At 42.1% G+C, this 26496-nt stretch overlaps 1 protein-coding gene across 1 annotated transcript in view; it reads left to right on the top strand.

The window, feature by feature from the left end:
• The window catches only part of cep112 (centrosomal protein 112), a 358450-nt gene that overhangs the window by 310290 nt on the left and 21664 nt on the right, over positions 1-26496 (top strand). Inside the window, exon 24 of the mRNA XM_068003888.1 lies at positions 4491-4640. Coding sequence (XP_067859989.1) covers positions 4491-4640 — 150 coding nt within the window. The remainder of the gene's footprint in view (positions 1-4490; positions 4641-26496) is intronic.

The following is a 26496-nucleotide window of genomic DNA, read 5'->3' as shown; positions in this document are numbered from 1 at the left end:
TTCTCAAGATCAATTAGGGATGGGCAATAAATGCTGGCCTTACCAGCGATGCCCACATCCCATGAACGAATAAAAAAAAATTAGCGTAATGGACAAATAGGTGATAGATGCAATTTAATGCAGATAAGTGTGAAATAATACATTCTGGGAGAAAAAACGAGGAGTGAGAGTATACGCTGAATGGAAAAACATTAAAGGGTGTGGATGGACATGAAGATGGACCCAAGGGTTCAGACACACAATTCCTTGAAAATGCGAGTACAGGTAGATAAAGCCATAAAAAGGCCAACAGTATTTTACCTCTTATGAATAGGGCCATAGAGTACAAGAGTAAAAAAAGTAACATTAAGTTTGTACAAAACATGGTTAGGCCACAGTGTGCAGTGTACTGTGTGCTGTTTTAGGTGCTCTATTATAAAAACGACATTAAAGCTTCAGAGAGTTTGCAGCGTAGATTCATCAGGATGATGTTAGGGATGGGAAACTATAGTTATGAGGGCAGAATTCAGACACTGGAACAGTTTCCATGGGAACAAAGAAGACAGAGGAGATTTCATTGAGGTTTTTAAAGTTATTAAGAGTTTTGATAGAGTGAATAGGGAAAAACTATTTCCTTTGGTTGGGGAGTCAATAATGAAGGGTCGTCAATATGTTTGGAGAAATTTCTTTATACGGAGTTGTTGAAGCATGGAATGCTTTGCCACAGGAAGTGGTTGAGGCAGACAGAATTGCTTCTTTTAAAGGAAAATTAGATAAATGTTTGAAGCAGAAGATACAGGAATATAGGGAGAGAGAGTGGGGCATTGAGATCAGATTTAGATTGCTCTAGCAAAAACACGACAAAGCGATAATCATTGCCTTCTATGCTGTAAACATCTATGGTTGTAAGATGCTTGAAGGCATGATATAAATGCAAGTCTCTTTGTTCGTTCCTTTCTTACAGAAGCTGCCTTTCTAAGACGGCAGTGCTTCTTGTCTGTCTTTATCTGGTTGATGCAGTCATTGGAGCACAAGGCGAAAGCTTCCTTCTGACCTCACCTTGGTTTCTCCCCAAAGCTTTATCCTTCAAGGCACATTGTTTCGGATGTGTCCAAGCATCCTCTTATTATCATAGCATAAATTTTAGGACTATCCATTACCCTAACCTTCTGTCCAAATGTTGCAGGATTACAGCAAAATGATACCCATGAGTTAAGAGCTTTAAGGTGAGAGTCAACTTTGTGGTACCAGAGTCAAGGATATTCAACTAAATCTCCTGGTACAATGGTTCTCCCAAGTTCCAGTTGGTATGAATCAACCAGGCTTCTGTGACAGCATTAAACCGATGGTTCTGAGAGAGGTATGTCCTCTGCAGATATTTCTGCCATCTTTCCGATGATGGGTACTTTTCCAGTACAATCGGGCACCCTAAAAATGAAAAAGTGAGGGAAACTGCAGATCACTAGTGATTGTCTGTCCATTCTAACCATGTGACAAGAGAATATCTTATGAATTTCTTTACATTTCTTTCATCTGAGCATCCTTTAGAAGATTCAAGCTAAACATTGCAAGGTCATTTCAATAACTACCTACTTGAAAGCTGTACTTCTCAGATTTCATTTATCTTGTCACAGATCAACCAATTTTTCTCTTCAAGCTACAATAAATTTGAGTTGACTAACAACAACAAACTGCATTTATATAGCGCCTTTAACATAGCAAAATGTCCCAGATTTAGCGCCCAGCCCCAACTAGCATGCATTAACAGCCTGGTTATTGAAAGGTTACAGTATCAGGATGTCATGCCCTCAGTTTTAGAGATTATCTTATCTCCAAGAAAGCCATTTATTAAGAAGATATGTGGCAATGCTATTGAAAATGGCTCAAATTTTGTATGAAAATAATAATGATCTATCTGATAATACTCCAGTTATTTTGGAGTCTCTTACAGAAATTGCTAAACCATAACTTTGGTTATGGTTAAACAAGCTTTGCAAAGACTCCAAATCTAGTTTGTGCACCAAAGGGAGAGGGAGAGTCTATTCAAGAAATGAGCTTGGAATATTAGACATTTCAATTTGTGGGATTTTAATTTGTTGTCGCATAATCTGATTCTACTCCATCCCCTCTCCGATGCTATAGCTTCCTTGCATTCTAAAGTTTCACGCCAGAAACAGCCACTTTAAGGTTTTATTGTCAGCAAGAAAATTGAGTGAGTTACAAACATTCATTGTAGTTCAATTATATTCTATTTGGTATGAGGGCAGAACTGCCTGGTGATCTCATCTCAATAGTTCAGATTGATTTGTACAGTTACGGCATTATAGGTGCAATGACACAGTTCTCCTGAAGTATTGGATCTGATGAACATGGTACTTGAATGCAAAATTTTTGGAAGTACTGAATGATGCAGGGGCAGGTTCCTTTTATCTTTGGGACCTGAGTTTCAAACTAGCACAGATGATTGGGATGAAAATTTCCTCTGACTGCCAACTGAAAGGTTTACAACAGGCCTTCTTTCAACGCTCAATTTATTTTCACAGGAAAGATGCAGTTTCCACAAGTAGACCAAGTCTTCCATGAGCCAAAGCTGCAACCTTATGCATGTCATGAATGGGGTTGCGTGCAACAGGAACAATAATTACCCCTTTATTTCTTCGTTCTCCACTCCTAAAGGCAGTAAATACCACACAGCCAGCCTGTTACATTCAGGCTAAAACTAATGGACAGATTTATTTATAAATAAGATAATTTCTGAGAAGCAGAAAAGCACAGCAAGAAACTAGCAGCATAATGTTTGACTTACATAAACTGTTCTAAAACATTAAAATAGTCCAGTATTTTAGTCATTTTTTTCAGTAGCACTTGACTGAATCTTTGATGAAGTGTTATGTGGACGAAGACTCTTTCAGCCAGGGCTACTATCTACTGTATGACCTTTCCTTTGATATTGAAGCAGGCTCATTTACTTATACAGATTTTTCTCAATGGTCAGGCAGTTAAGGTACAAACCATTTCTAGCACGTAAGTAGGCAAGATGTGAACAGCAGTCTTCTGGCCATCTGATGGCTCATTTGCTTATGACATGTGGCCATGACAGAAATCAATCTTAATGTGTGATTTGATTCTACAAATAAAATACTTATTGTCCTTTCAGGGTTTACTAATTCCCTTTAGAACAAGGCTACTGTATCCTGCTGACTTACATGTCAATCAACTTGCCTACCCTTATGTAGACAATTGTAAACAATTTTACAACACCAAGTTATAGTCCAGCAATTTTATTTTAAATTCACAAGCTTTCGGAGGCTTCCCCCTTCCTCAGGTGAAAGATGTGAAAAATCCTGCCTGAGGAAGGGGGAAGCCTCCGAAAGCTTGTGAATTTAAAATAAAATTGCTGGACTATAACTTGGTGTTGTAAAATTGTTTACAATTGTCAACCCCAGTCCATCACCGGCATCTCCACCTTATGTAGACAGCTAGTGTCTCTAGAAATTGCAGCTATTTTCTGGATCATTTTGTGTATTGGCCACTCTTCCAATCACAAAGTCAAAAGAACACAGCTAATCGTAGCTAATGCTTTACTCTCTCTATCTGAAGTTGTATAAAAAGATATAATGCAGTAATTGTCACCACTGGACACATGATGAAGCTCTGCTTCCATTACAGAAGGATCTGAAATTATGAAGTTGGCAGTCTTGACCCAGTTTTTAGTGGGTGCAACACAAAATTGTTCATAATTTGGCTCAAATTAGCACTAAATTAGCACTTTTGCTCAGAGAGGCTCCAAAAATAGCTATTATGGGAAATGGAAAAATTCACGGCGCACTTTTAAAACCGAGTAAGGGGAGTTGTACTCTTCATCTAACCGTGCTATACCAGATCTGGGACTGCTTGTTGCTGATACAGGGCTGGCATGAGCACAAAATTAAAACAGGAAATATTTACACTGGTGCTGTTCAATGGAGTTGGAGTTAAGGTCTGATGTTGGAGCATAAAATAGATGGGTTAACACCACTGTTAAAAGTGGAGAGAGAAACAATACAAGTGCATTAAACATTCGAGCAACAACATTGCTGACGGGCATTTCTAGACTTTTATTCCTATGATTTTCACATATGCTGTAATTTTTTGATGTGATAAGGCTAACCAAATTTCTCCTCAAAACAAAACAAGTGAAAGTATAGGATTTGTTTATTACAGTGCTGCATGAATATCCACAGCATTTTGGGCCAGTTTAGTACATGTCATACCTGTTGAGCTAGAATATTAAGGAACATTGCAGACAAACAAAAATGTAGCAACATGCTTGTTTTTATCTGCTGTGCCTCAGACAAAATTCCATGACAATTAGAGATCCTGAGAAAGTTTGAATCTTCTCCGCATTTGGCAGCTGATAAATACAGTTTCAAATATTTTCACAGCTATTATCACGCTTCAAAGCATTTTCAAACCTAAGCAAATAGTCATGTTTAAGCAACTGCGATTTTCAGTTATTATTTTCTTTTCAGACTGTAGCTGAACTTCAGACTACTATTACATCCTTAAGAGAAGAGAACAGTCGACAGCAGCTGGCTGCAGAGAGACAGTTCCAAGAAGCTTTGGGAAGATTTGAAGATGAGAAGAGGCTGTTGATTAGAGATAATGATATAGGTATCAAGGTAATCAAAGTGATTTTTAACACCCTTGTGTTACTTTTGCATTGCAAATGTTGATAGGAGTACCATCTTATCTGATTGTTGTGGTATTGGAACATAGCAACATTTGTACATCCAGCCAGGCAGATAGTAGTTCACAGAGCCAGCTAGATTTGTCATGAGAATCTCTCATATTGTTTACCTCTGCCTTCTTTTGGTTCCCAGTTCAGGACTGACATAGGCACTAGATAGCTGACAACGACTTCTGTTCTTTTGCTCGCAAAGTTACCAACAGTATATCGAAAAAGTCGATCCCTGGTTTCACCCCGCCCCCACTATATGCCAATGACATCCAACTCTAGGGCGTATAGTCTCAGGTTAAGTGGTTGGCAATTTAGGACTGAGATGAGGAGAAATTTCTTCTCTGAGGGTGGTGAATCTTTTGGAATTCTCTACCCCAGAGGGCTGTGGATGCTGAAGTGTTGAGTATATTCAAGACTGAGATTGATAGATTTTTGGACTCTGAGGGAATCCAGGGATATGGGGATCGGGCGGAAAAGTGGAGTTGAGGTCAAAGATTAGCCATTATCTTGTTGAATGACAGAACAGGCTCGAGGGGCCGTATGGCCTGCTCCTATTTCTTATGTTCTCTACCTCACTGCCTCCTTCATTGACCCACAGTTGTTGACACATTTTGAAACTAAATGCAAAAGCTGCAGATAGTAGCAATCTGAAACAAAAATGCTAGAAACACTCAGCTAGTTAGTTAATATCTGTGGAGAGAAACGGGTGAGTTAAAATTCCAGTGCAGAACCTTCATGTAGAACTGGAAACATTCTCACATTTCCGCTCTGATATCAAGACTTAGATGGACCAAAATTTCCTCCACCTGAATATTGGCGAGCCCGAGACTAGCCTCTTTTACATGGAAATTACAACACAGAAACAGACCGTTGGGTCCCAACCAGTGCTTCATAACATGGTGGAATGAGCAAAAAAGTGGCAGATGGAATTTAATGTCAGTAAATGGGAGGTGGTACTTTTTGGTTTAAAAAAAAATAAAAGTAACAATAATAATTTGAATGGGAGAAAGCTGCACACGAGCAGTAGCCCTAATCCCACAAACCTACCCTCTTTAATACCCTTTCCTCCAACCACCTATCTAACCTATTCTTAAGAGTTGACATGGTCTCTGCTTCGATCATGAACTCTGGTGCATTCCACAGCCTTATGACCCTGTGTAAAAACAAGATTCTCCTGCTATTTGTTCTAAATCTCTTACCTTTAATCTTATATATGTGTCCGCTCATTCTAGACCTCTCAACCACAATTTACTCTGTCCCATCCCTTCATAATCTTAAACTCCTCTGTCAAATCATCACACAATCTCCTCTAATCCATTGAAAACATTCCCAATTTTGCAAGTCTTTCTATGTATTTGTTTTTCCTCATACCAGGCAGCATTCCAGTAAATCTGTACCCTCTCTATTGCCATAACAACCTTCCTATAGTGTGGAGCTCAAAACTGTACAAAGGAAAGAAAGTTCAGAAAGAAAGAAAGGAAGGAAGAAAGAGCAATGAGATAACGTCCACCCAAGAGGTCAAACGGGGCCTCGGGTTAACGTCTCATCAAAACGACAGTACATCTGACATTGTGGCACTTCTTCAGTACTGCACTAGACTATAAGTTGAATGTCTGAGACCTAAACCCATGATGATTACAGAAGACCCAGTTAGTTGATTAAATTGTCCAGTGATTTCCAAACTTTCTGTTTGGGGAACCCCCTAGTAATTTCCAAAGGACAGCATCAACTACCCTAAGAAAAACAATACTATCATTATAGAATCCATTTATTAGTTATACAGTAACAAATATATCTAAAGGTGTAAGTCAGTTCTAAATGGCAAAAAATTGTTGGAAATCTCATCTGAAAGGACAAGAACTAATTCCCGGGTGCAAACCATTTTGCATAATTATTCACAGCACCAGACAAAAACTATGATAGATCTAAGGAGCACAGTAATAGTGGGAGAGGAAAATTACATGCAACTCAAATTTAGTTAGTGTGACATTCACTTAACTTAGTGGCACCATTGAGTGTTTGACTGCATTGCTCCTTTTGGGAAAAGGAAAAAGAAAGAAAGAAAGACTTTCATTATATAGCACCTTTCACAACCTCAGGATGCCCCAAAGCACTTTACAGCCAATGAATTATTTTTGAAGTGTAGTCACTGTTGTAATGTAGAAAACGCGGCAGCCAATTTGCGCACAGCAAGATCCCACAAACAGCAATGTGGTAATGATCAAATAATCTTTTTTAGTGATGTTGGTTGAGGGATAAATATTGGCCAGGGCACCTGCTCGAAATAGTATCATGGGATCTTTTATGTCCACCTGAGAGGGCAAATGCTGTTTCGGTTTAACGTCTCATCCAAAAGATGGCAACTCTGATAGTGCAGCCCTCCCTCAGTACTGCACTGGAGTGTCAGCCTAGATGTGTTCAAGTGTCTAGAGTGGGACTTGAACCCACGACCTTCCGACTCAGAGGCGAGAGTGCTACCACTGAGCCACGGCTAACAAAGAGCCTCCACCAACACTACCTCTGCCAAAGAAAGTTAAGCAGATGCAGGTGCCAGTGGGAAATTCAGAGAGCACCTTCTTAGGCAGCCTGACCTGCCTAGCATTCCTCCGTAGACCCTTCTCCTCTTCCAAACACATTAGGAAAACCCATTACTGTCAGTGATGATGCTGGGACCATAAAATACTAATTACTAACAACTGGAACAAAGGCTTAGAGTCTAAGTGCCAGTAGGAAAAAAAAGACAAAAGAAAATGCCCCAGAAATGGCTTAAACACTTACCTTACCGTTTGCGACCTTTGTATAAACTCCCACCTGGCTTGTCAGTCCCTAATAACCCTGGACATCAACTTTCTTTGGCATGGGTAAGTAAGACTTGGAATCCTGCATGCCGGGATGTGGCATCCAGGATGTTACCACCCCCATTTCAATACATAATTGAAGCTCCTGCCTGTTTCAGACTGGAACTTTGGAAGCCTGCCCCAAATCCAACAGGGTTGAAAATAGGTAGAGATAAGGCAGAACTGACCTGCACTGAATTTAGTGCTCTGTTACACCCCATCTGATACTTAATTTTATGGCATAATGGAGATGGAAATTACTCTTTTTTTAAAAATTGCTTCTGCACACAAATTGCAACATTGTTACAGCAGCACAAAGCGATTAGCAGAGTTCCTGTGCAAATGACATTCAATTACTTGTTTAAACATATAAAATAATGGGCACTGAATTCCTACTCAACCGGAGAAGTTTCTAAATGCATTCTGACTTTAGCAAGAGAACAATTTTCTTCTGTAGTATCTGCTTTATGTGATTTGATTCAGTCATGTACAATAGTGGTGTTATTATAATGTATGGTGTATGGAATCACTTCCAGTGTGAGTGGTAATCTACACAAATAAGAAAGAACTTGCATTTACATAGCGTCTTTCACGACCTCAGGACGTCCCAAAGCGCTTCACAGCCAACAAAGTACTTTTGAAGTGCAGTCACTAATGTAGTAAATGCAGCAGCCAATTTGCACTCTTACACACAGGAATGAGATAATGACCAGGTAATCTGTTTTAGTGATGTTGGTTGAGGGATAAATATTGGTCAGGACATCGAGGAGAACTCCTTTACTCTTTGAATAGTGCCATGTGATCTTTTACGTCCATCTGAGAGGGCAGACGGGGTCTCAGTTTAACATCTCATCCAGAAGACGGCACCGCCAACAGTGCAGCACTCCCTCAGTACTGCACTAGACTGTCAGCCTAGATTATATGCTCAGGTCACTGGAGTGCTACTTGAACCCACAATCTTGACTCTGGCAAGAGTGCTACCACTGAGCCACGGCTGACACCTAATATAATTAGTCTGATGTAATATCAATTACAATATTAGATTTCATTTCAGAACAAATTTTCAGGCTCCCCTTATAGCTCAGTGGGTAATTTAACGGTGTGGTGTGTTACTAAACTAGAAACCAGGAAGGTACTAGGTTTAATCCCCAACACTATGGATTTAGCCGATCTCAGAATGGTAATAGAACCGCTGCACTTGGCCTCAACGCTCCTAAACAAGGAGAGGGTGAAAGATGCCCCATATAGTTAAATAGACTGCCAACTGTTCACTTACTGACCTCAAGAATGAATAACCACTTGAAGAAGGCACCAGAGAGCTGCCAGCACCCAGGGGAACTATACCCCAGCATCTTCAGGAGATGGTAGGAGAAAATTGGGGTGAATTATTAGAAACATTTTGAAATCAGGAGCTTGAGATCCAGTAGATGTTACACAGAGACAGAAAGGAAGCCTCGCCAGAGAAAGGTTGCTGTATATATGAAACCCTGTATTTCAGATCGTAAGCCATTATTATGCATATAAATCCAAAGCTTTTCTTGGCAAGAATTATGACTAACTACTGAGCATTCAATGCTTCATTATTATTATTTAGTGATATAGCTGAAGGCATAATGAATATTCCTTTTACCTAGTGCCTGTAACTCTTTGTTGAGGTGGGAGAGATCAAAAGCCCAACCAAAATACCATTTGACCTTCAAACATTTCAAATCTCCTTGAAGCAAATCTGAGAGGAGATTACTAAGAGAAGCAAGTTGTACAGTGCAAGTTAGTCAAAATACGTCCGGCAATGTGACAGTAACTCCTCTTAACTGTTCCTGATAAGATTAAATGAATCTCTGTACATTTTAATAAAGGATTCCCATAAGGTGTTCTCTGGGAAGAATAGGAGATCCATTGTGTTTGTTCCGTTAGAGGAGCTTAGAATACTGTGAAAAATACGAATGGCTTTACGCTGCCTAAATAGACAGTTTCCTAGAAGTAAAGGGAATTAGGTGTTACGGGGAGCGGGCAGGAAATTGGACATGAATTTAGATTTGAGGTTAGGATCAGATCAGCCATGATCTTATTGAATGGCGGAGCAGGCTCGAGGGGCCAATTGGCCTACTCCTGCTCCTATTTCTTATGTTCTTATGTTCTTATGTAACACAGTATGTCTCTCCACTGTAGTCGTGTTGCTTCGAATTCATCAACCCTCTTTCCGTCAATCATTTCTCTATGGTAGCTCTTATAATAGCACAGAATTGCAAAGATTTATTTAATTTTTGCTTCTGTTTGGCTGACTGATAAAGTTGAATCATTTTTAAACTTGCTGTATTTTGGAAAAGTATCTCAATCTTAAAAAATGAATTGATTGCACATTAAGGAAGAACAGAAATCTACCCCTGGCATCCAGAATGAACGTTGTTGCACCCTTCAGGACCTACAGTCACGTTTTTGAAGCAAAATAAGAAAGACATGAGCCAATTCCAAATTTACTTGATATAAATGTTCTTTGAAAGGTTTTGGTGATGGTACACATTCAGGCACCATTACACAGTGGCATGGAGTGGTGGGGTACAATGTTGATTCCCCACTCCACTGAGTTCCCAAGTTGAACCACGTTACTGTGGGGAGCCAAGAGGAGCAAGCAGAGGGAATGTTGCATTTGGTGCCTTCAGTGCATCCCTGCTGGGGTCAGCAAATGGTGTTTGCCAAGGAGCTTGCTGCCAGCCCACACACTCAGGTGCACGTGGTGCAGGGTGATGGGGGAATGGGGAAAAAAAAGAGATTGGGCACCTTTTTATTGGGATATATACACTCAAAAATAACGGGGGCAATTTTAACCTAACCCGCCCATCGGGAAACTGGCGGGATCAGGTGTAGCGCTGGTTATACACCCTGCCCGATTTTACTCTCCATTGAAGTCACAGAGTGTAAAACCAGCATTCCACCTGATCCTACGGCATCCCCACCCGGCGAGTTAGGTTAAAATTGCCCCCAATAAATCCACTATAATTATTGTTATTTTCCTTGCTTTATCTCCACTAGTTTGAGCATCAGACTATTCTCCACCACCAGCCATGTTTGGTGATGCATTCCCACTCCATTCCAACACTTGAAAATCTGCTGCAGCTTCCAGCTTATTAGATTTTTTTTTTATTCCTGATCTTTCTCTTGTTTTTTTCTTCCATCAATTGTCTCCAATGCTCTCCTGAAGATGTTGAGTTCTTGCTGGGATACATTTCCATGGGCACCAGACTCTTCAACCACAGGCAGCATTACAACTGAGGCCGATTGTGCAGTCACCTGATGTTGGCACGCACACTTCCAGCATGTGTTGCTTGATAGTTATCGGGAACGAGAACTTAAATGATTTCATCCTCCCTAGACCAGGACACTAAGAACAGTCTTAGTGTCCACATCACTGCCCAGCCTGAAATCAGCTAACTTAGCAGGGAGTCATTATAATTGGCAATATAATAGTGTCCTGTTTCTGATAAGCATTGATTGATGCCAGCACGGACTGTGAAATGAACCTGTAATCTTCCTGGCCTATATGGCTCAGCTCTTGATGGATAAACTCACTGAACCACCATGTTAGTCCTTTCTCTTGTTTCTGTTAACTTATCCAAGTTATTGCCTGCTCAAGGAGCCAGCTGGTCTTCATCCTCAATGTATACACCAACAACATAAAGTCTTTTTAAACTGTCTTTCATATGAGCTCTTTACCAAATTTTTTCTTAAACTTGATTTTAAAAAAGCAGGTTCATTTTCATTTCAAAATTTGTTTTATAGACAATGTAGTCCAAACTATTTAATCTTTTTAAAATGTAAAAAGGGTGGGAGGAGGCTTGTGTGGAGTATATACACCAGCATGGACCTATTGAGCCGAAAGGCCTGTTTCTGTGCTGTATGTTCTATGTAATTCTATGTATATATTTGTTTCTTGCACCTGCCGTGTAATAGCATCACACAACAACATTGGTACAATTATGCTGCTAGATTCCTTCATTGTGGTTGTAATGACAATCTTTGACTCCTCCAGATCTTATAAAAATTCTTGAAGGTGCCTCTAGCTTTGCCAATTCTGCACTGACTATCCTTCCCAGCATCTCCCATCAGTTGTCACCTTCCTGTCAATATGTTCGCTTCTTCAAACCATTCTGTGTGTCTTCCCTTTTCAATGCTATTTTAAGTATGGATTAATAAAGGAAAGCCAGCACAGATTTGTTAAAGGCAAATCGTGTTTAACTAACTTGATTTAGTTTTTTGATGAGGTAACGGAGAGGGTTGATGTTGTGTGCATGGACTTTCAAAAGGCGTTTGATAAAGTGCCACATAATAGGCTTGTCAGCAAAGTTGAAGCCCATGGAATAAAAGGGGCAGTGGCAGCATGGATACAAAATTGGCTAAGTGACAGGAAACAGAGAGTAGTGGTGAACGGTTGTTTTTCGGACTGGAGGAAGGTATACAGTGGTGTTCCCCAGAGGTCAGTACTAGGACCACTGCTTTTTTTGATCTATATTAATGACTTGGACTTAGGTGTACAGGGCACAATTTCAAAATTTGCAGGTGACACAAAACTTGGAAGTGTAATAAACAGTGAGGAGGATAGTAATAGACTTCGAGAGGACATAGACAGGCTGGTGGAATGTGCGGACACATGGCAGATAAAATTTAATACAGAGAAATGTGAAGTGATACATTTTGGCAGGAAGAATGAGGAGAGGCAATATAAACTAAATGGTACAATTCTAAAGGGGGTGCAGGAACAGTGTGATCTGGGCGTATATGTGCACAAATCTTTGAAGGTGGCAGGACAGGTTGAGAAAGCGGCTAAAAAAGCATACGGGATCCTGGGTTTTATAAATAGAGGCATAGAGTACAAAAGCAAGGAAGTTATGTTGAACCTTTATAAAACGCTGGTTCGGCCACTGCTGGAGTTTTGTGTCCAATTGAGTATTCTGGGCACCGCACTTTAGGAAGGATGTAAAGGCCTTGGAGAGGGTGCAGAAGAGATTTACTAGAATGGTTCCAGGGATAAGGGACTTCAGTTACGTGGATAGACTGGAGAAGTGGGGTTGTTCTCCTTAGAACAGAGAAGGTTAAGAGGAGATTTGATAGAAGTGTTCAAAATCAGGAAGGATTTAGATAAAGTAAATAAATAGAAACTGTTCCCATTGGCAGAAGGGTCGAGCACCAGAGGACACAGATTTAAGGTGATTGGCAAAAGAACCAAAGGTGACGTAAGGAAATTTTTTTCACACAGCAAGTAGTTATGATCTGGAATGTGCTGCCTGAAAGGTTGGTGGAAGGAGATTCAATCATGGCTTTCAAAAAGGAATTGGATAAATACTTGAAGGGAAAATATTTGCAGGGCTAAGGGGAAAGAGCGGTGGAATGGGACTAACTGGATTGCTCTTACAAAGAACTGGCACGGGCTCAATGGGCTGAATAGCCTCCTTCTGTGCTGTAACCATTCTATGATTCTATGTTACAGCTTCACAGAAGACCATGTTTCCAGCTGAGAGATACATTAGGAAACGTATTGGAGTGGGGTGGAATGCTACATCACAAAGTGGTGCGATTGCCCCGGGAATCAGTTCCTGATGTCAACTGTGCCACCAGGAAAAGTGACAAGTTCAAGACAAATGTTTTCTTTTCCAGTCTATGTTGGGGAATAGCCCTCCATTTGCAGGGCTATGGGGAAAAAGCAGGAGAGTGGGACTAATTGGATAGCTCTTTCAAAGAGCCAGCACAGGCATAGTGGGCCGAATGGCCTCCTTCTGTGCTGTACGATTCTGTGTGCAGGTTCAGTTTGCTGTAAAAAAAGGAGGACTGATTTCCCGATAACTCAGTGGGTAAATGCAATGCTGGTGTGGCACTGAGTTATTCAGACCAGGAAAGACCCCGGTTCAATCCTAGCGGAGATGGCTGCAGAAAAGATGTTGAAGGATGTTATTTATACAGTAGATTATGGTTTGCAGCTTGAGACAATTCTGGAACATTGTGCTCATCACTTTGGAGATCATTAGTTTTGAGATTGTCATTTATAGAAATGCAACAAAGGCCTAAATGGGAGGTCACAAGTTCTAGCCTGAGGCTTCCTGTCACTCCCATCTCAGATGAAAGAGAAAATGCTAAAAATACACAGCAGGTCCATTAGCATCTGTAAAGAAAAAATGTTTTGGGTGTGACCCTTCATCAGAAAGCTAACCAAGAATTTTAATACAGTTGGGGGAAAAAGGGAAGGGGCAAAAAAAACAAGTACTTCAAACGCAGAGAGGAAGTTAACTCCCAACTCACTTGATTTGTTAGGATGAGTCTTATCCGTTCTTAGCCTGGCCGGTGGTGATGCACCATGTGCCGATGAGGAGTTCCATCTCCAGAAGGATAAAGCCACAATCCTCTGAATTGCTTTTCTTGGATTATACTTTCCATTGATGGTAGTAATAATGATCCTTGCGTTACATATCATATTGTCACATCAAGACAAGTCATAGTGCTTCACACAATGAATTACATTATGTTATATAGGCAAACATGGCAGGCATATTCTGCACCAGCAGTGAGGTGAATGACCAGTTAATTTGCTCTGTTTGATGGTGTTGATTGGGCGAAGAATGTTGGCCAGGACTTGAAGAAAGTTACCGGCTCTTCGAATAGGATCTTTTATGTTCACCTAAAGCACCAGAACAGGCGAATGGGGCCTTGAAGGAATGGTTACTAGGCCCAGTGGAAGGAAGCAAAATTTAGTTGCTACATTTCCCTGCATTACAATAGTGACTACAATTCAAAAGTATTTCATTAGCTGTGAAGCGCCAGGCTGGAATCCCACAGGATCAGGTGGAACGCCAGTTTTACATCCCACCCAATATTACTCTCCATTACTCCATTGATTTCAATGGAGTAAAATCAGGCAGGATGTAAAACCAGCGTTGCACTCGATCCCGCCAGTTTGCCAATGGGTAGGTTCAGTTAAAATTGCCCCCAATGTTTCTGCAGATTCATTTTTAAATAACCTCTTCAAGTGCAGGCCGTGTCTTCTAGTTCTACTGTTCTGGACAAAATGAAATAGCTTGTCATGGTTTGTATTATCTAGTCCCTTTAGAATCATAAAAAGAGCAATCATATCACCTCTCAGCCTTTGCTTTTGCAGTGAGAGTTTGACCAATTTACGTAATTGCTCCTCATATTGAAGTACCTATAAATCCCCACCATCATTCCGGTTTCTCTCTTCTATGTCCTCCCAATAACTGCAATATCCTTTTCGTACTGTGACGACCAAAACTGTACACAGTATTCTCAGTGCAATTGGACCAATGATTTATAAAGTGGCAGGATTACCCCCACTATTTTGGCTCAAAATTGACCTGTTAAAACATCCCAATATCAGTTTGCTTTACTCACTGCCACCGAACATTGTTGTGATAGCTTCAATTTATTGTCAATCGGGACCCCCAGTTCTCTTTCATTTTCCATGCACATTATTTTTCCTTCCATTTAAGTAATAACCCCTTCCTTTTGTGCCCATATGTGTAACAAGTCATATAATTACATATTACAGCACAATAAAAAGCAGAAGAAAAAATAAGTCAGAACACAGTAAAACAAAACAATGAAAAGGACATGCACTTATTAAAACACATGGCTCAGCGAGGACAACATTGTGGTGCAGAGCATCGATTATCCAGCCCACTATGCCATGGAGTGGTTCAAAAGTAGGCTTGTGCCTGTGACTTCCTACAGAATGAGTTTCTAGTCTCAACTGTGCCATTTTGAGGAGGGGCATCTGCTGAGTTACGGCCAGGCAACTCCCTGTACGGAAGGAAAATCTGAGGGAAGGGAAAGTAACTCAGGCCTTTTCTTAAGTAGCTCTAATGACCAATTATGGGTAGTGCTTACAGAGGTGGTTGGAGAATGTAGTCAGTCTGCTCTTGGGTCCCCGGAAGGGAAAAAAGAGAAAATATGAATGCCTTATGAAGCAGCAAAAAGCTGGGGCTCAGAGTAAGAACGACAAATACCTGAGAGCAGCTAGTGTTCATGGCAAAGGCACTAAAGCACCAAACTGTTCCTAGCTGTTTTGCTTGTTGATAAAGGAATCAAACATTTGTGCTGGTTTCTAAGACATTAATCACATCCTACATCGTTTAGAAATAAACGAGCCAGTTTATGATTAGATTGCTGCATCTCCAAAAATATCCTGTTGCACATTATCTTACCTCCTTACCTCTAGTCCTTCTGAAAGGACCGTTTATTTGAGGCAAGCGTGTTAGGAGACTGGAACAGCCTGCAGTTTAAAAAGTAATTATCTTAGGTATTGAGCTCTGAATATTATCCTGTTCTTGCTGACTGTAGATGGGCTGACTCAAAATGATGGATCAAACACAAATGCCAATGGTGGTCATGTGCATCTGCCATCAGAGCCATCCAACAAAACTCCTTCCAAGAAAGATTTCGATGTTTCAGAAGCAGTGGCACCAGAATGGTTGCAGTGTAAGCTCTGAAGACTTTCTCTATCAGAGGCATCCCTACAAAGTAAATGAGAGATCAGTTGGCTAGAGCCTTGTTTCCAGTTGCTACTCTTGAGGTGTTCTGCTTGATACAACTCCACTTTCCCCTTTTTACGATAAATTAATCTGGTGTCAGCTTTAACCCAGAGCATAAACTTGCACCTATTTTGGGGGCAAAATATGGAATTTTGTTTTGTCCCATTTGCTCCTTTGCATTGAAGTTACTCAGCTGTAAGTTGCAACAGTTCCTTAAGGTAAACAGCTCTGTGTCGGGACCTTGCTCCAGAGCTCAGTGATTGTAGAATGAAGGACCAAGGAAGATGCAGGGCAAACTGGAAGAAGAAATGCACAATTAACGTTTATTACTGTGAGAATAAATATCTGGACAGAAAGTATTTTCAATAAAGTGGAAATGTGATTTCTGAGGAAGATTTGGAAAAAAAAAACAGGAAGAGGAAGTTTCTTTTGAAGAGTGGGAAATAACCACAGAATATTCAATCGAGAATATTTTATGTAGCAGCAGTTTTGCTGGGGTTCTGAAAGGGATTCCACAACCAGAACTAGAACCCATCTATCTGGATTGCCAGCATTTTCTGTTTTCACAGGAGCAATTTGTTCATACATTGCTTTAAACCTTGCTTTAACCCCAATTACACTGGAGACTTTGTGGTAGAAATCACAGTACGGTAGCATAGTGGTTATGTTGCTGGACTAGTAATCCAGAGGCCCGGACTAATAATCCGGAGTCATGAGTTCAAATCCCGCCACAGCAGCTGGCGAATTTAAATTCAATTAATTTTTTAAAATCTGGAATTAAAATACTAGTATCAGTAATGGTGGCCATGAAACTACTGGATTGTCGTAATGACTCATCTGGTTCACTAATGTCCTTCAGGGGAGGAAACCTGCCGTCCTTACCCGGTCTGGCCTATATGTGACTCCAGACCCACAACAATGTGGTTGATTCTTAATTGCCCTCTGAAATGGCCTAGCAAGCCACTCAGTTGTAAAATCTCGCTAAAAAAAAAGTCATAATAAGAATAAAACCGGACGGACCACCCGGCACCGGACACGACAACGGCAAACCAAGCCCAGTCGACCCTGCAAAGTCCTCCTCACTAACATCTGGGGACTTGTGCCAAAATTGGGAGAGCTGTCCCACAGACTAGGCAAGCAACAGCCTGATATAGCCATACTCTCAGAATCATCACCATCCCTGGGTATGTCCTGTCCCACTGACCAGAGGTGGCGGTATAGTGATACACAGTCAGGAGGGAGTGGCCCTGGGAGTCCTCAACATTGACTCTGGACCCCATGAAATCTGATGGCATCAGGTCTAAACATAGGCAAGGAAACCTCCTGCTGATTACCACCTACCGCCCTCCCTCAGCTGATGAATCAGTCCTCCTCCATGTTGAGCACCACTTGGAGGAAGTTCTGAGGGTAGCAAGGGCACAAAATGTACTCTGGGTGGGGGACTTCAATGTCCATCACCAAGAGTGGCTCGGTAGCACCACTACGGACCGAGCTGGCTGAGTCCTGAAGGACATAGCTGCCGGACTGGGCAGGTAGTGAGCGAACCAACACGAGGGAAAAACTTACTTGACCTCGTCCTCACCAATCTACCTGTCGCAAATGCATCTGTCCATGACAGTATTGGTAGGAGTGACCACCGCACAGTCCTCATGGAGATGAAATCCCGTCTTCGCACTGAGGACACCATCCAACATATTGTGTGGCACTACCACTGTGCTAAATGGGATAGATTCAGAACCAATCTAGCAGCTCAAAACTGAGCATCCATGAGGCGCTGTGGGCCATCAGCAGCAGCAGAATTGTATTCCAGCACAATCTGTAACCTCATGGCCCGGCATATTCCTCACTCTACCATTACCAACAAGCCAGGGATCAACCCTGGTTCAATGAGGAGTGTAGAAGAGCATGCCAGGAGCAGCACTAGGCGTACCTAAAAATGAGGTGCCAACCTGGTGAAGCTACAATTCAGGACTATATGCATGATAAACAGCGGAAGCAACATGCTATAGACAGAGCTAAGCGATTCCACAACCAACGGATCAGATCAAAGATCTGCAGTCCTGCCACATCCAGTCGTGAATGGTGGTGGACAATTGAACAACTAACGGGAGGAGGAGGCTCTGTAAACATCCCCATCCTCAACGATGGCGGAGTTCAGCACGTGAGTGCAAAAGACAAGGCTGAAGCGTTTGCAACCATCTTCAGCCAGAAGTGCCGAGTGGATAATCTATCTCGGCCTCCTCCCGATATCCCCACCATCACAGAAGCCAGTCTTCAGCCAATTCGATTCACTCCACGTGGTATCAAGAAATGGCTGAGTGCACTGGATGCAGCAAAGGCTATGGGCCCTGACAACATCCCAGCTGTAGTGCTGAAGACTTGTGCTCCACAACTAGCTGTGCCTCCAGCCAAGCTGTTCCAGTACAGCTACCAACACTGGCATCTACCCGACAATGTGGAAAATTGCCCGGGTATGTCCTGTCCACAAAAAGCAGGACAAATCCAATCCGGCCAATTACCGCCCCTTCAGTCCACTCTCAATCATCAGCAAAGTGATGGAAGGTGTCGTCAACAGTGCTATCAAGTGGCACTTACTCACCAATAACCTGCTCACCGATGCTCAGTTTGGGTTCCGCCAGGACCACTCGGCTCCAGACCTCATTATAGCCTTGGTCCAAACATGGACAAAAGAGCTGAATTCCAGAGGTGAGGTGAGAGTGACTGTCCTTGACATCAAGGCAGCATTTGACCGAGTGTGGCACCAAGGAGCCCTAGTAAAATTGAAGTCAATGGGAGTCAGGGGAAAACTCTCCAGTGGCTGGAGTCATACCTAGCACAAAGGAAGATGGTAGTGGTTGTTGGAGGCCAATCATCTCAGCCCCAGGACATTGCTGCGGGAGTTCCTCAAGGCAGTGTCCTAGGGCCAACCATCTTCAGCTGCTTCATCAATGACCTTCCCTCCATCATAAGGTCAGAAATGGGAATGTTCGCTGATGATTGCACAGTATTCAGTTCCATTCGCAACTCCTCAAATAATGAAGCAGTCCGAGCCCACATGCAGCAAGACCTGGATAACATCCAGGGTTGGGCTCATAAGTGGCAAGTAACATTCGTGCCAGACAAGTGCCAGGCAATGACCATCTCCAACAAGAGAGAGTCTAACCACCTCCCCTTGACATTCAACGGCATTACCATCGCGAAATCCCCCACCATCAACATCCTGGGGGTCACCATTGACCAGAAACCTAACTGGACCAGCCATATAAATACTGTGCCTACAAGAGCAGGTCAGAAGCTGGGTATTCTGCGGTGAGTGACTCACCTCCTGACTCCCCAAAGCCTTTCCACCATCTACAAGGCACAAGTCAGGAGTGTGATGGAATACTCTCCACTTGCTTGGATGAGTGCAGCTCCAACAACACTCAAGAAGCTCGACACCATCCAGGACAAAGCAACCCGCTTGATTGGCACCCCATCCACCACCCTAAACATTCACTCCCTTCACCACCGGTGCACAGTGGCTGCAGTGTGTACCATCCATAGGATGCACTGCAGCAACTCGCCAAGGCTTCTTCGACAGCACCTCCCAAACCCGCGACCTCTACCACCTAGAAGGACAAGAGCAGCAGGCACATGGGAACAAAACCACCTGCACGTTCCCCTCCAAGTCACACGCCATCCCGACTTGGAAATATATCGCCGTTCCTTCATCGTCGCTGGGTCAAAATCCTGGAACTCCCTAACAGCACTGTGGGAGAACCGTCACCACACGGACTGCAGCGGTTCAAGAAGGCGGCTCACCACCACCTTCTCAAGGGCAATTAGGGATGGGCAATAAATGCTGGCCTTGCCAGCGACGCCCACATCCCATGAACGAATAATAAAAAAAAATTTAATGTTAGTAACAAATCTATTAATACATTCGTACAAAATTCCTCTGTCCATTTCGGGGTAAAGCCTTTGTTAAAATAACAGACATTTTGTATAAAAAATGTTAATATATTCATTACTGATATTGCATAGCGTGATTTCAATCCACAGTAAACTACAAATTTTAATGTCTCCAGTATAAAGCTTATCCTAGTGTTAGATTCCTATGAGGCCTCACCGTTTAATTACCAGTTTATACTGAAAGAAAGATAGCTGAAACCCTTTCTCAACACAACACTAATGTGACAATCTGATGAGACTTGGTATTATCTGCAGCCTTGCATTTGTGTCTGTCTCTGGAATTCCCTCCCTAAACCTCTCCGCCTCTCTACCTCTCTCTCCTCCTTTAAGACGCTCCTTAAAACCTATTTGTTTGACCAAGCTTTTGGTCACCTGTCCTAATATCTCCTTATGTGGCTCGGTGTTAAATTTTATTTGAAAATCGTTCCTGTGAAGTGCCTGGGGATGTTTTACTATGTTAAAGGCGTTGTATAAATGCAAGTTGTTGTTGTTGTCGTCGATAACTGTGCACGTATAATGATCCAAGCCTTACAATGCTTGTGCTTAGCCTAACCAGCCCATTATTCCTTGCCTGAGCAGCTGTACTCTTGATTGTTGCGTAAATGTGTTTTTCCCCTGTGGAACACATGTGGAACTGTTTTTGTTGTGTCAATTAGCTCCTTCAAAAAAGGAACTGGATAAATGTTCGGTTGTGAATGGCATTGGAGGTTACAGGAATACTTGCGGGCTGAGATAATCAAATACTCCTCGGGACATGATTCCTGTGCTGCTGGAGAAGGGGAGGGTGTTGCCTGAAGCAGACATCAGACCAGATTTGAATGGTATAGATTTACGGGTGTATGAATATTGTGGGATTTAGCTTTAGGAAATAATTGTCCATAACTTTCCTCTTATGGGATTATGTAAATGGAGCAAAGACCCTGGTAGATTGATTGTACATGTTCTGAAGGAGGTGCAGGTTTGATGGGCTGAATGGCCTTTTCTAATTCCATTCTTATATTCTTAAACAAGGCCACTCAGATGTTAGTACCTAGAGAAGTTGCATCAGAGTCTTAATGTACCTGATATAATGATACTTTAGTATTCCTGCTATGCCACTTTGAATCCAGAGTCCACTACCTATTGTTCATCTCCACATATTGTTCATTCTGGTGAAGGTGTGATTTGGCTTGGATGATCCAATGGTGCAGGGGATTGGCACACAATAACATCCCTGAGCAGTGGGACATAGGTTCGGCCACATGGTTTCCCCATGGCGAGATTCAGCCTTGCTTCGAGCATTAATCTACAGGCAGCAATTGGGGGTCAAGCGCTTGCGACAGACAAAAAGACAATTAAAATCTTATTTCTCCTGTTGAATCTGCAGAAACATATTTACATTTCATAGAAGGGTAGAAGCAAAATGCCAGCTGTGAACTAATCCCAAGTCCAACGACATCAGTTAGGCTGATGATAATTACAGCTGAGCTGCCTGCAACCACTAAATATTGACATGTTACTGTTATTTTTTGCTGCACTGAGAGACAGTGCTAACACTGGAGATGGGACCTGCTGTTTACACACTTTCATAGTAGAGCTGAGTACACGGGAGAGCACTTTTTTTTGTTTAGTATTTGTTGAGACTGTTCAAATGCTGTACTGTTAATTATTGACAGGTGTGATTAATGCAGAACTCTTTAGATAGTCAACCACTGGGGTCCTTTCAAAGCAGAACAGGAATGATTCCAGAAATTTGAGGGGGGAATAAATCTGCGACAACATGTCTGTAAATTCGCCACAGGCACAATGGGCCAAATGGCCTCCTTCTGTGCTGTATCATTCTATAAGGAAATAAATCATGCATTTTTTTTCTCCCCATTTGTTCTGAAGACAGTGACTTTTGCTAGTGTATGGTTCCACACGCACTGGCAGCCCTCTGATACCGCGCCCAAATGCCCATTCATCATGTGGGAGCCTGGACAATGAGGGCTGAGTTTCCTCTGTATTTCTGCCTGATTTGGGGCAATTTCTAGGCCAGCGGGAGTGGGAATCCATTCCAGCAGCTCCCTAACGTCTGCCTCCACTTCCAGGGTTTTCCACTGGGTGACAGTGGATGTTGAATAAACAGTGCCCCCGCCCCCCCCCCCCCCACAAATGGGGAATGTATATCATAAAGTAATGCTGGGATCAAGTCATGTCATATTTCCCATCACTGACACCTTAGCAATGCCATGCGTTCCTGTCCTACAATGTTGCTAAAGTGGGGGGGCTCGCCTAATGCAATCAGTTGAAAGTACTGGCCACACTACGCTGCAAAGGAGCTGTGGCTATTTACCCCCTTCTCTTCCCTCCGCCCCACTCCCCGAGAGCGCTAATAGCACTGGGAGCCTGCTGTGAATATTTTAAATCTGCTCAACCCCAGGAATGCACCGAGGTCATAACAGAGACCTGCGCCAGCGCCAGAGAAGCGTGTATTATGTATATTCCTGTCACAGAGGAATACCCAGACCTGAATGTCAGTAGGTTATCCCAGCAGGGGTCAATAGGTATCGATCAATACAGGGAACTTTGGCTGTGATTTCTTCCCCCTCCCGAGTCTCGTGGTACTAAACCCAATTACAGCATCCCTACTGCCCCTAACTGATGGTACAGACCGTGAATTGAAGCTGGGAATCTTTGTTGTGTATGGACAAGCACCTTCACCCACGATCCCACTGGGGGAGCTCAGTTGCTGCTCTTCATTCTGTAAATAAAACACTGAAGCAGCATCATGATATCAAAGCACGCTGGCCAGAATACGTATTGTTCTGTAGGCGAAAATTCCCATCATGAAAGAATGTCACCATATGTGAAAATGTAAATTGTGGGTTATATTAAAACCATAAGATTTCTTCTCTTTTTCAAAAGACTCTGTATTTATTGTGGTTTGCAAAACATATTTCTGATGTGGAATTTGTAAAAGATGTGATTGTTCAAAGAAGCCATTAATCCTAACTAAACAAATTACAGTGTCATGTTATTCCACTGACTCCGTAAGAGTAGTCTAGTGGTGTAGTATAATGTAGCTTTTTGCAGTCTTTCACAAGCCCACACCCTCTTAAACAGAGAAATCCATTGAGAAAATTGGTTCCCAGCAAACTGGACTCTACTGCAACTCACCCTAGAAGTAGGTGTGTGCAAATTTGGTCAACTGATTGGTTGTTTAGATTTTGAATACCTGGTTAAATAGACTGACCAAATATCCGAGTGCCTTGATTGGATATTTCAAACTACATTCTCCAAGCCCAGAGTAAGATATAATGGTAATGTTTTATACTGTCCCTAATGACTGATGTGGAGATGCCGGTGATGGACTGGGGTTGACAATTGTAAACAATTTTACAACACCAAGTTATAGTCCAGCAATTTTATTTTAAATTCACAAGCTTTCGGAGGCTACCTCCTTCCTCAGGTGAACGATGTGGAAATGAAGTCCTCGAAATGAAGTCCTCGAAATGAAGTCTAATGACTGAGTTAGCAAAGGCAGCATATAACTAAGCAATGCAAACCAAACATTCCCAGGATCGGTTCCTAGTCTCTGCTGAGTTAGCAAGGGTAGCAGTTGGGGTGCTGCAATTGGCCTCAGTGTTCCAGGGCGAGGGAAAGGAAAAATAATTCATTGCTATCCAGTGAAACCTGATGGCAAATGTCCATGTGGGGCCATGGATTGAAGACAAGATTAGGCTTGGCTATGATACCCCCACAGTTCAAAAGTCTGCCGGCACTAATTGTCTGGGCTCAAACTAATATCCACTTAAGCAAGGTACTACAGGCTGCTCCGCACTTACAGATCCATGTAACAACATTTTCAGGAGAGGAGGATGGGAGAAAATAGGTTAATAAAAACACAGTTGATGCAGTTTAATTTTAATTCCTGTTTTTTTGAAGAGTTGTAAGTTAAAAAGAGAAGGGTGTATTATGTATATTATCACCAATATTGTAGATATCTATATTATGTTACAAATATTGTGTATGCTCGCACTTCCAGTCCATAAACTTCACTTCCTGTTATCACAATTTTTTGTCACACTTTTATGTCAACATTTAACATGAAATTCCCGATGTAATAACTAATTGAATTTCCCTACATAAGAAGTTGCCAGTCATTACTTCTGTCTCCATTTTTTTCCTTTCTTTTCTTGACCCCTCTTGGGCCCTTCTCTCCTGTCTCCTCCCCTTCCTGTCACTCAATCATGGCCCAAGCCAGAAACTCCGTACCCATGCCACCAATTCCATCTCCCTGCCCGGCCACTGTCTCAGGTTAAACCAGACTGTTTGCAACCTCAGCATCCTTTTTGACCCAGAGCTAAGCTTCCAACTCTATATCCTCTCCATCATAAAGACTGCCAATTCCACCTCTCTGGTCCAGTCTAAGCCTATCTGCTCATCCATGCCTCCAGACTTGACTATTCCAATGCTCTCCTGGCCAACCTCCCATCCTCCACATTTTCTAAACTTCAACACATCCAAAACTCTGCTGCCCATATCCTAACTCGCTCCAAGTCCCATTCACCCATCACCCCTGTGCTCACTGACTTACATTGGCTCCCAGTCGGTCAACATGTCAAATTTAAAATTCTCATCCTCGTTTTCAAATCCATTCATGGCTTTGCCCCTCCCATCCCTGTAAATTCTTCTAGCTCTACAACCCTCCAAGAATTCTGCGATCCTCGAACTCTAACCTTTTGTGCATCCCAAAATTTCTTCAGCCTGCCATCAGCCGTCTAGACCTTAAGCCCTGGAATTCCCTCGCAAAACCTCTCTACCTCTCTCTCCTCCTTTAAGATCCTCCTAATGCCTCCTTCGTTGGCTCGGTGATGATTTTTGATTGATTACGCTTGTGGGAAGCACCTTGGGACATTTTCCTACGTTAAAGGTGCTATATAAATGCAAATTGTTGTTGTCACTGTAGATGAACCAATTGAATCGCCCAGAATGCTTTTTCAAAAGAATTTTGTCCGCTATTTTTTTCCACAGTAACTGAAATCTATAATGTCCAAAATAAGATTTCAAATAAAATAAAATCTTTAAAAAATGACAATTTCATAATAATTTGATTAAATTTACTCATTGAATTGTCTTTTGTGTCTTTTACTACCTTCATTAATGTTTTTTACTTCAAGGCCTCAGCCTCTCTCAATAGCATGGGCTTCAACTAGATATTTTGGCCTCTGAAAAGTTGTAGAGAGTTTTCAACCACATCTGAACATTCTGAGCATGTGCAGTTTGCAGCATTTGCCAGCATGCAATCTGTGTATCAGCAGAGTTGAAGGTTAGGAAGGGTGTGTCTCCTCATCCTGTGAAGATTGGAGAGTTTCTTTGCTTTTTCAAAAAAGACTTTGATAAAAAAAAACTGCAGATTGAATTGCCAAGTCTTTATTGCGGCATGTCTGGCATTTATTTAAATTTATTAACATCAGACAACACCTGTGAACAAAGCACCTGTGATCATGGTTTCTCTGTTGACAATTAGAAAAGAAAACAAAGAGATTATTTAAAGAGAAATGATTGCTGCTCATTGCTGTTGAAAATTCAGTTTAAAAAACCTCTCCTGAACCATTTATGAGGCTTACAGATTTTTTTATATGTAAAAACTTGGAAACTGTGAAAAAAATGAACTTCTGACCATTTCATGAGGTAATTTTTGTTTGTTTATGGAAATTTATATTTTATTAAAGAGTCTAAGTTGGAAAACTCACTAATAGCAAATTAACTTACTACCTCTGCACTCCTGAGCATCGCCAGCCTGCAATTTTCTGTCCATTTATTTTAAGAAGCAGAAAAATCATGGTTTATTGCAGGAACATAAAGACAGGAACTAGCTGAAGTGGCGAGGGAGATACCTGAGAGCACAAAATGGGTGTGGGCCGGTCGTGGAGGAGGCTGTGGGGCAGTGGGGGAAGGAGGCTGAGGGTTGGGAACACAACAGGATGTTGGGGGCCTGATGATTTGGAAGGGGCCAATGGCACTTTGAGTCCCATTCTTCTGGGTGTCCTCCTCCCCTAGGCTGTTAGACTCTTCCCCGATATACCAGATCACGGCGACCCCAAATACTGCCAGACTCTGAAGCCCAATTCTCCAAAATCCCCTTACCAGTTCTACTGACTTCAGGACCTCCTGCTCAGACTTTCCCACCTACCCTTAGCCCGTAGGTCCCCCTCTCAGTGCTCACAAACTCCCAGATTGCCTTCCCAGTGCTCCCTAATTCCAGAATCTCCCCAATGCTCCCAGACCCTGCAACCTCCATATCCCAATGCCCCAGATTCCTCTCTTAAGTACTGCCAGATCCCAGGGCTGCCCCAATGCTGCTCTGTCAGTGTCACTGGTAATACTACTTGGCATAACACTCCTGTGTTTACAAAACCCTAAGTCCTTGTGAGCAACACCTGGTATATTTATATGACGGCATTGCTGCTTTGAAGGCTTCAGTAAATATTCCATACTGTCATTTTGTGACCTG

The sequence above is a fragment of the Heptranchias perlo genome, chromosome 23 (assembly GCF_035084215.1).
Source record: "Heptranchias perlo isolate sHepPer1 chromosome 23, sHepPer1.hap1, whole genome shotgun sequence".
NCBI classification, from domain to species: domain Eukaryota; kingdom Metazoa; phylum Chordata; class Chondrichthyes; order Hexanchiformes; family Hexanchidae; genus Heptranchias; species Heptranchias perlo.
The sequence above is the reverse complement of the archived record's forward strand: the minus strand, read 5'-3'. Positions and strand labels throughout refer to the sequence as shown.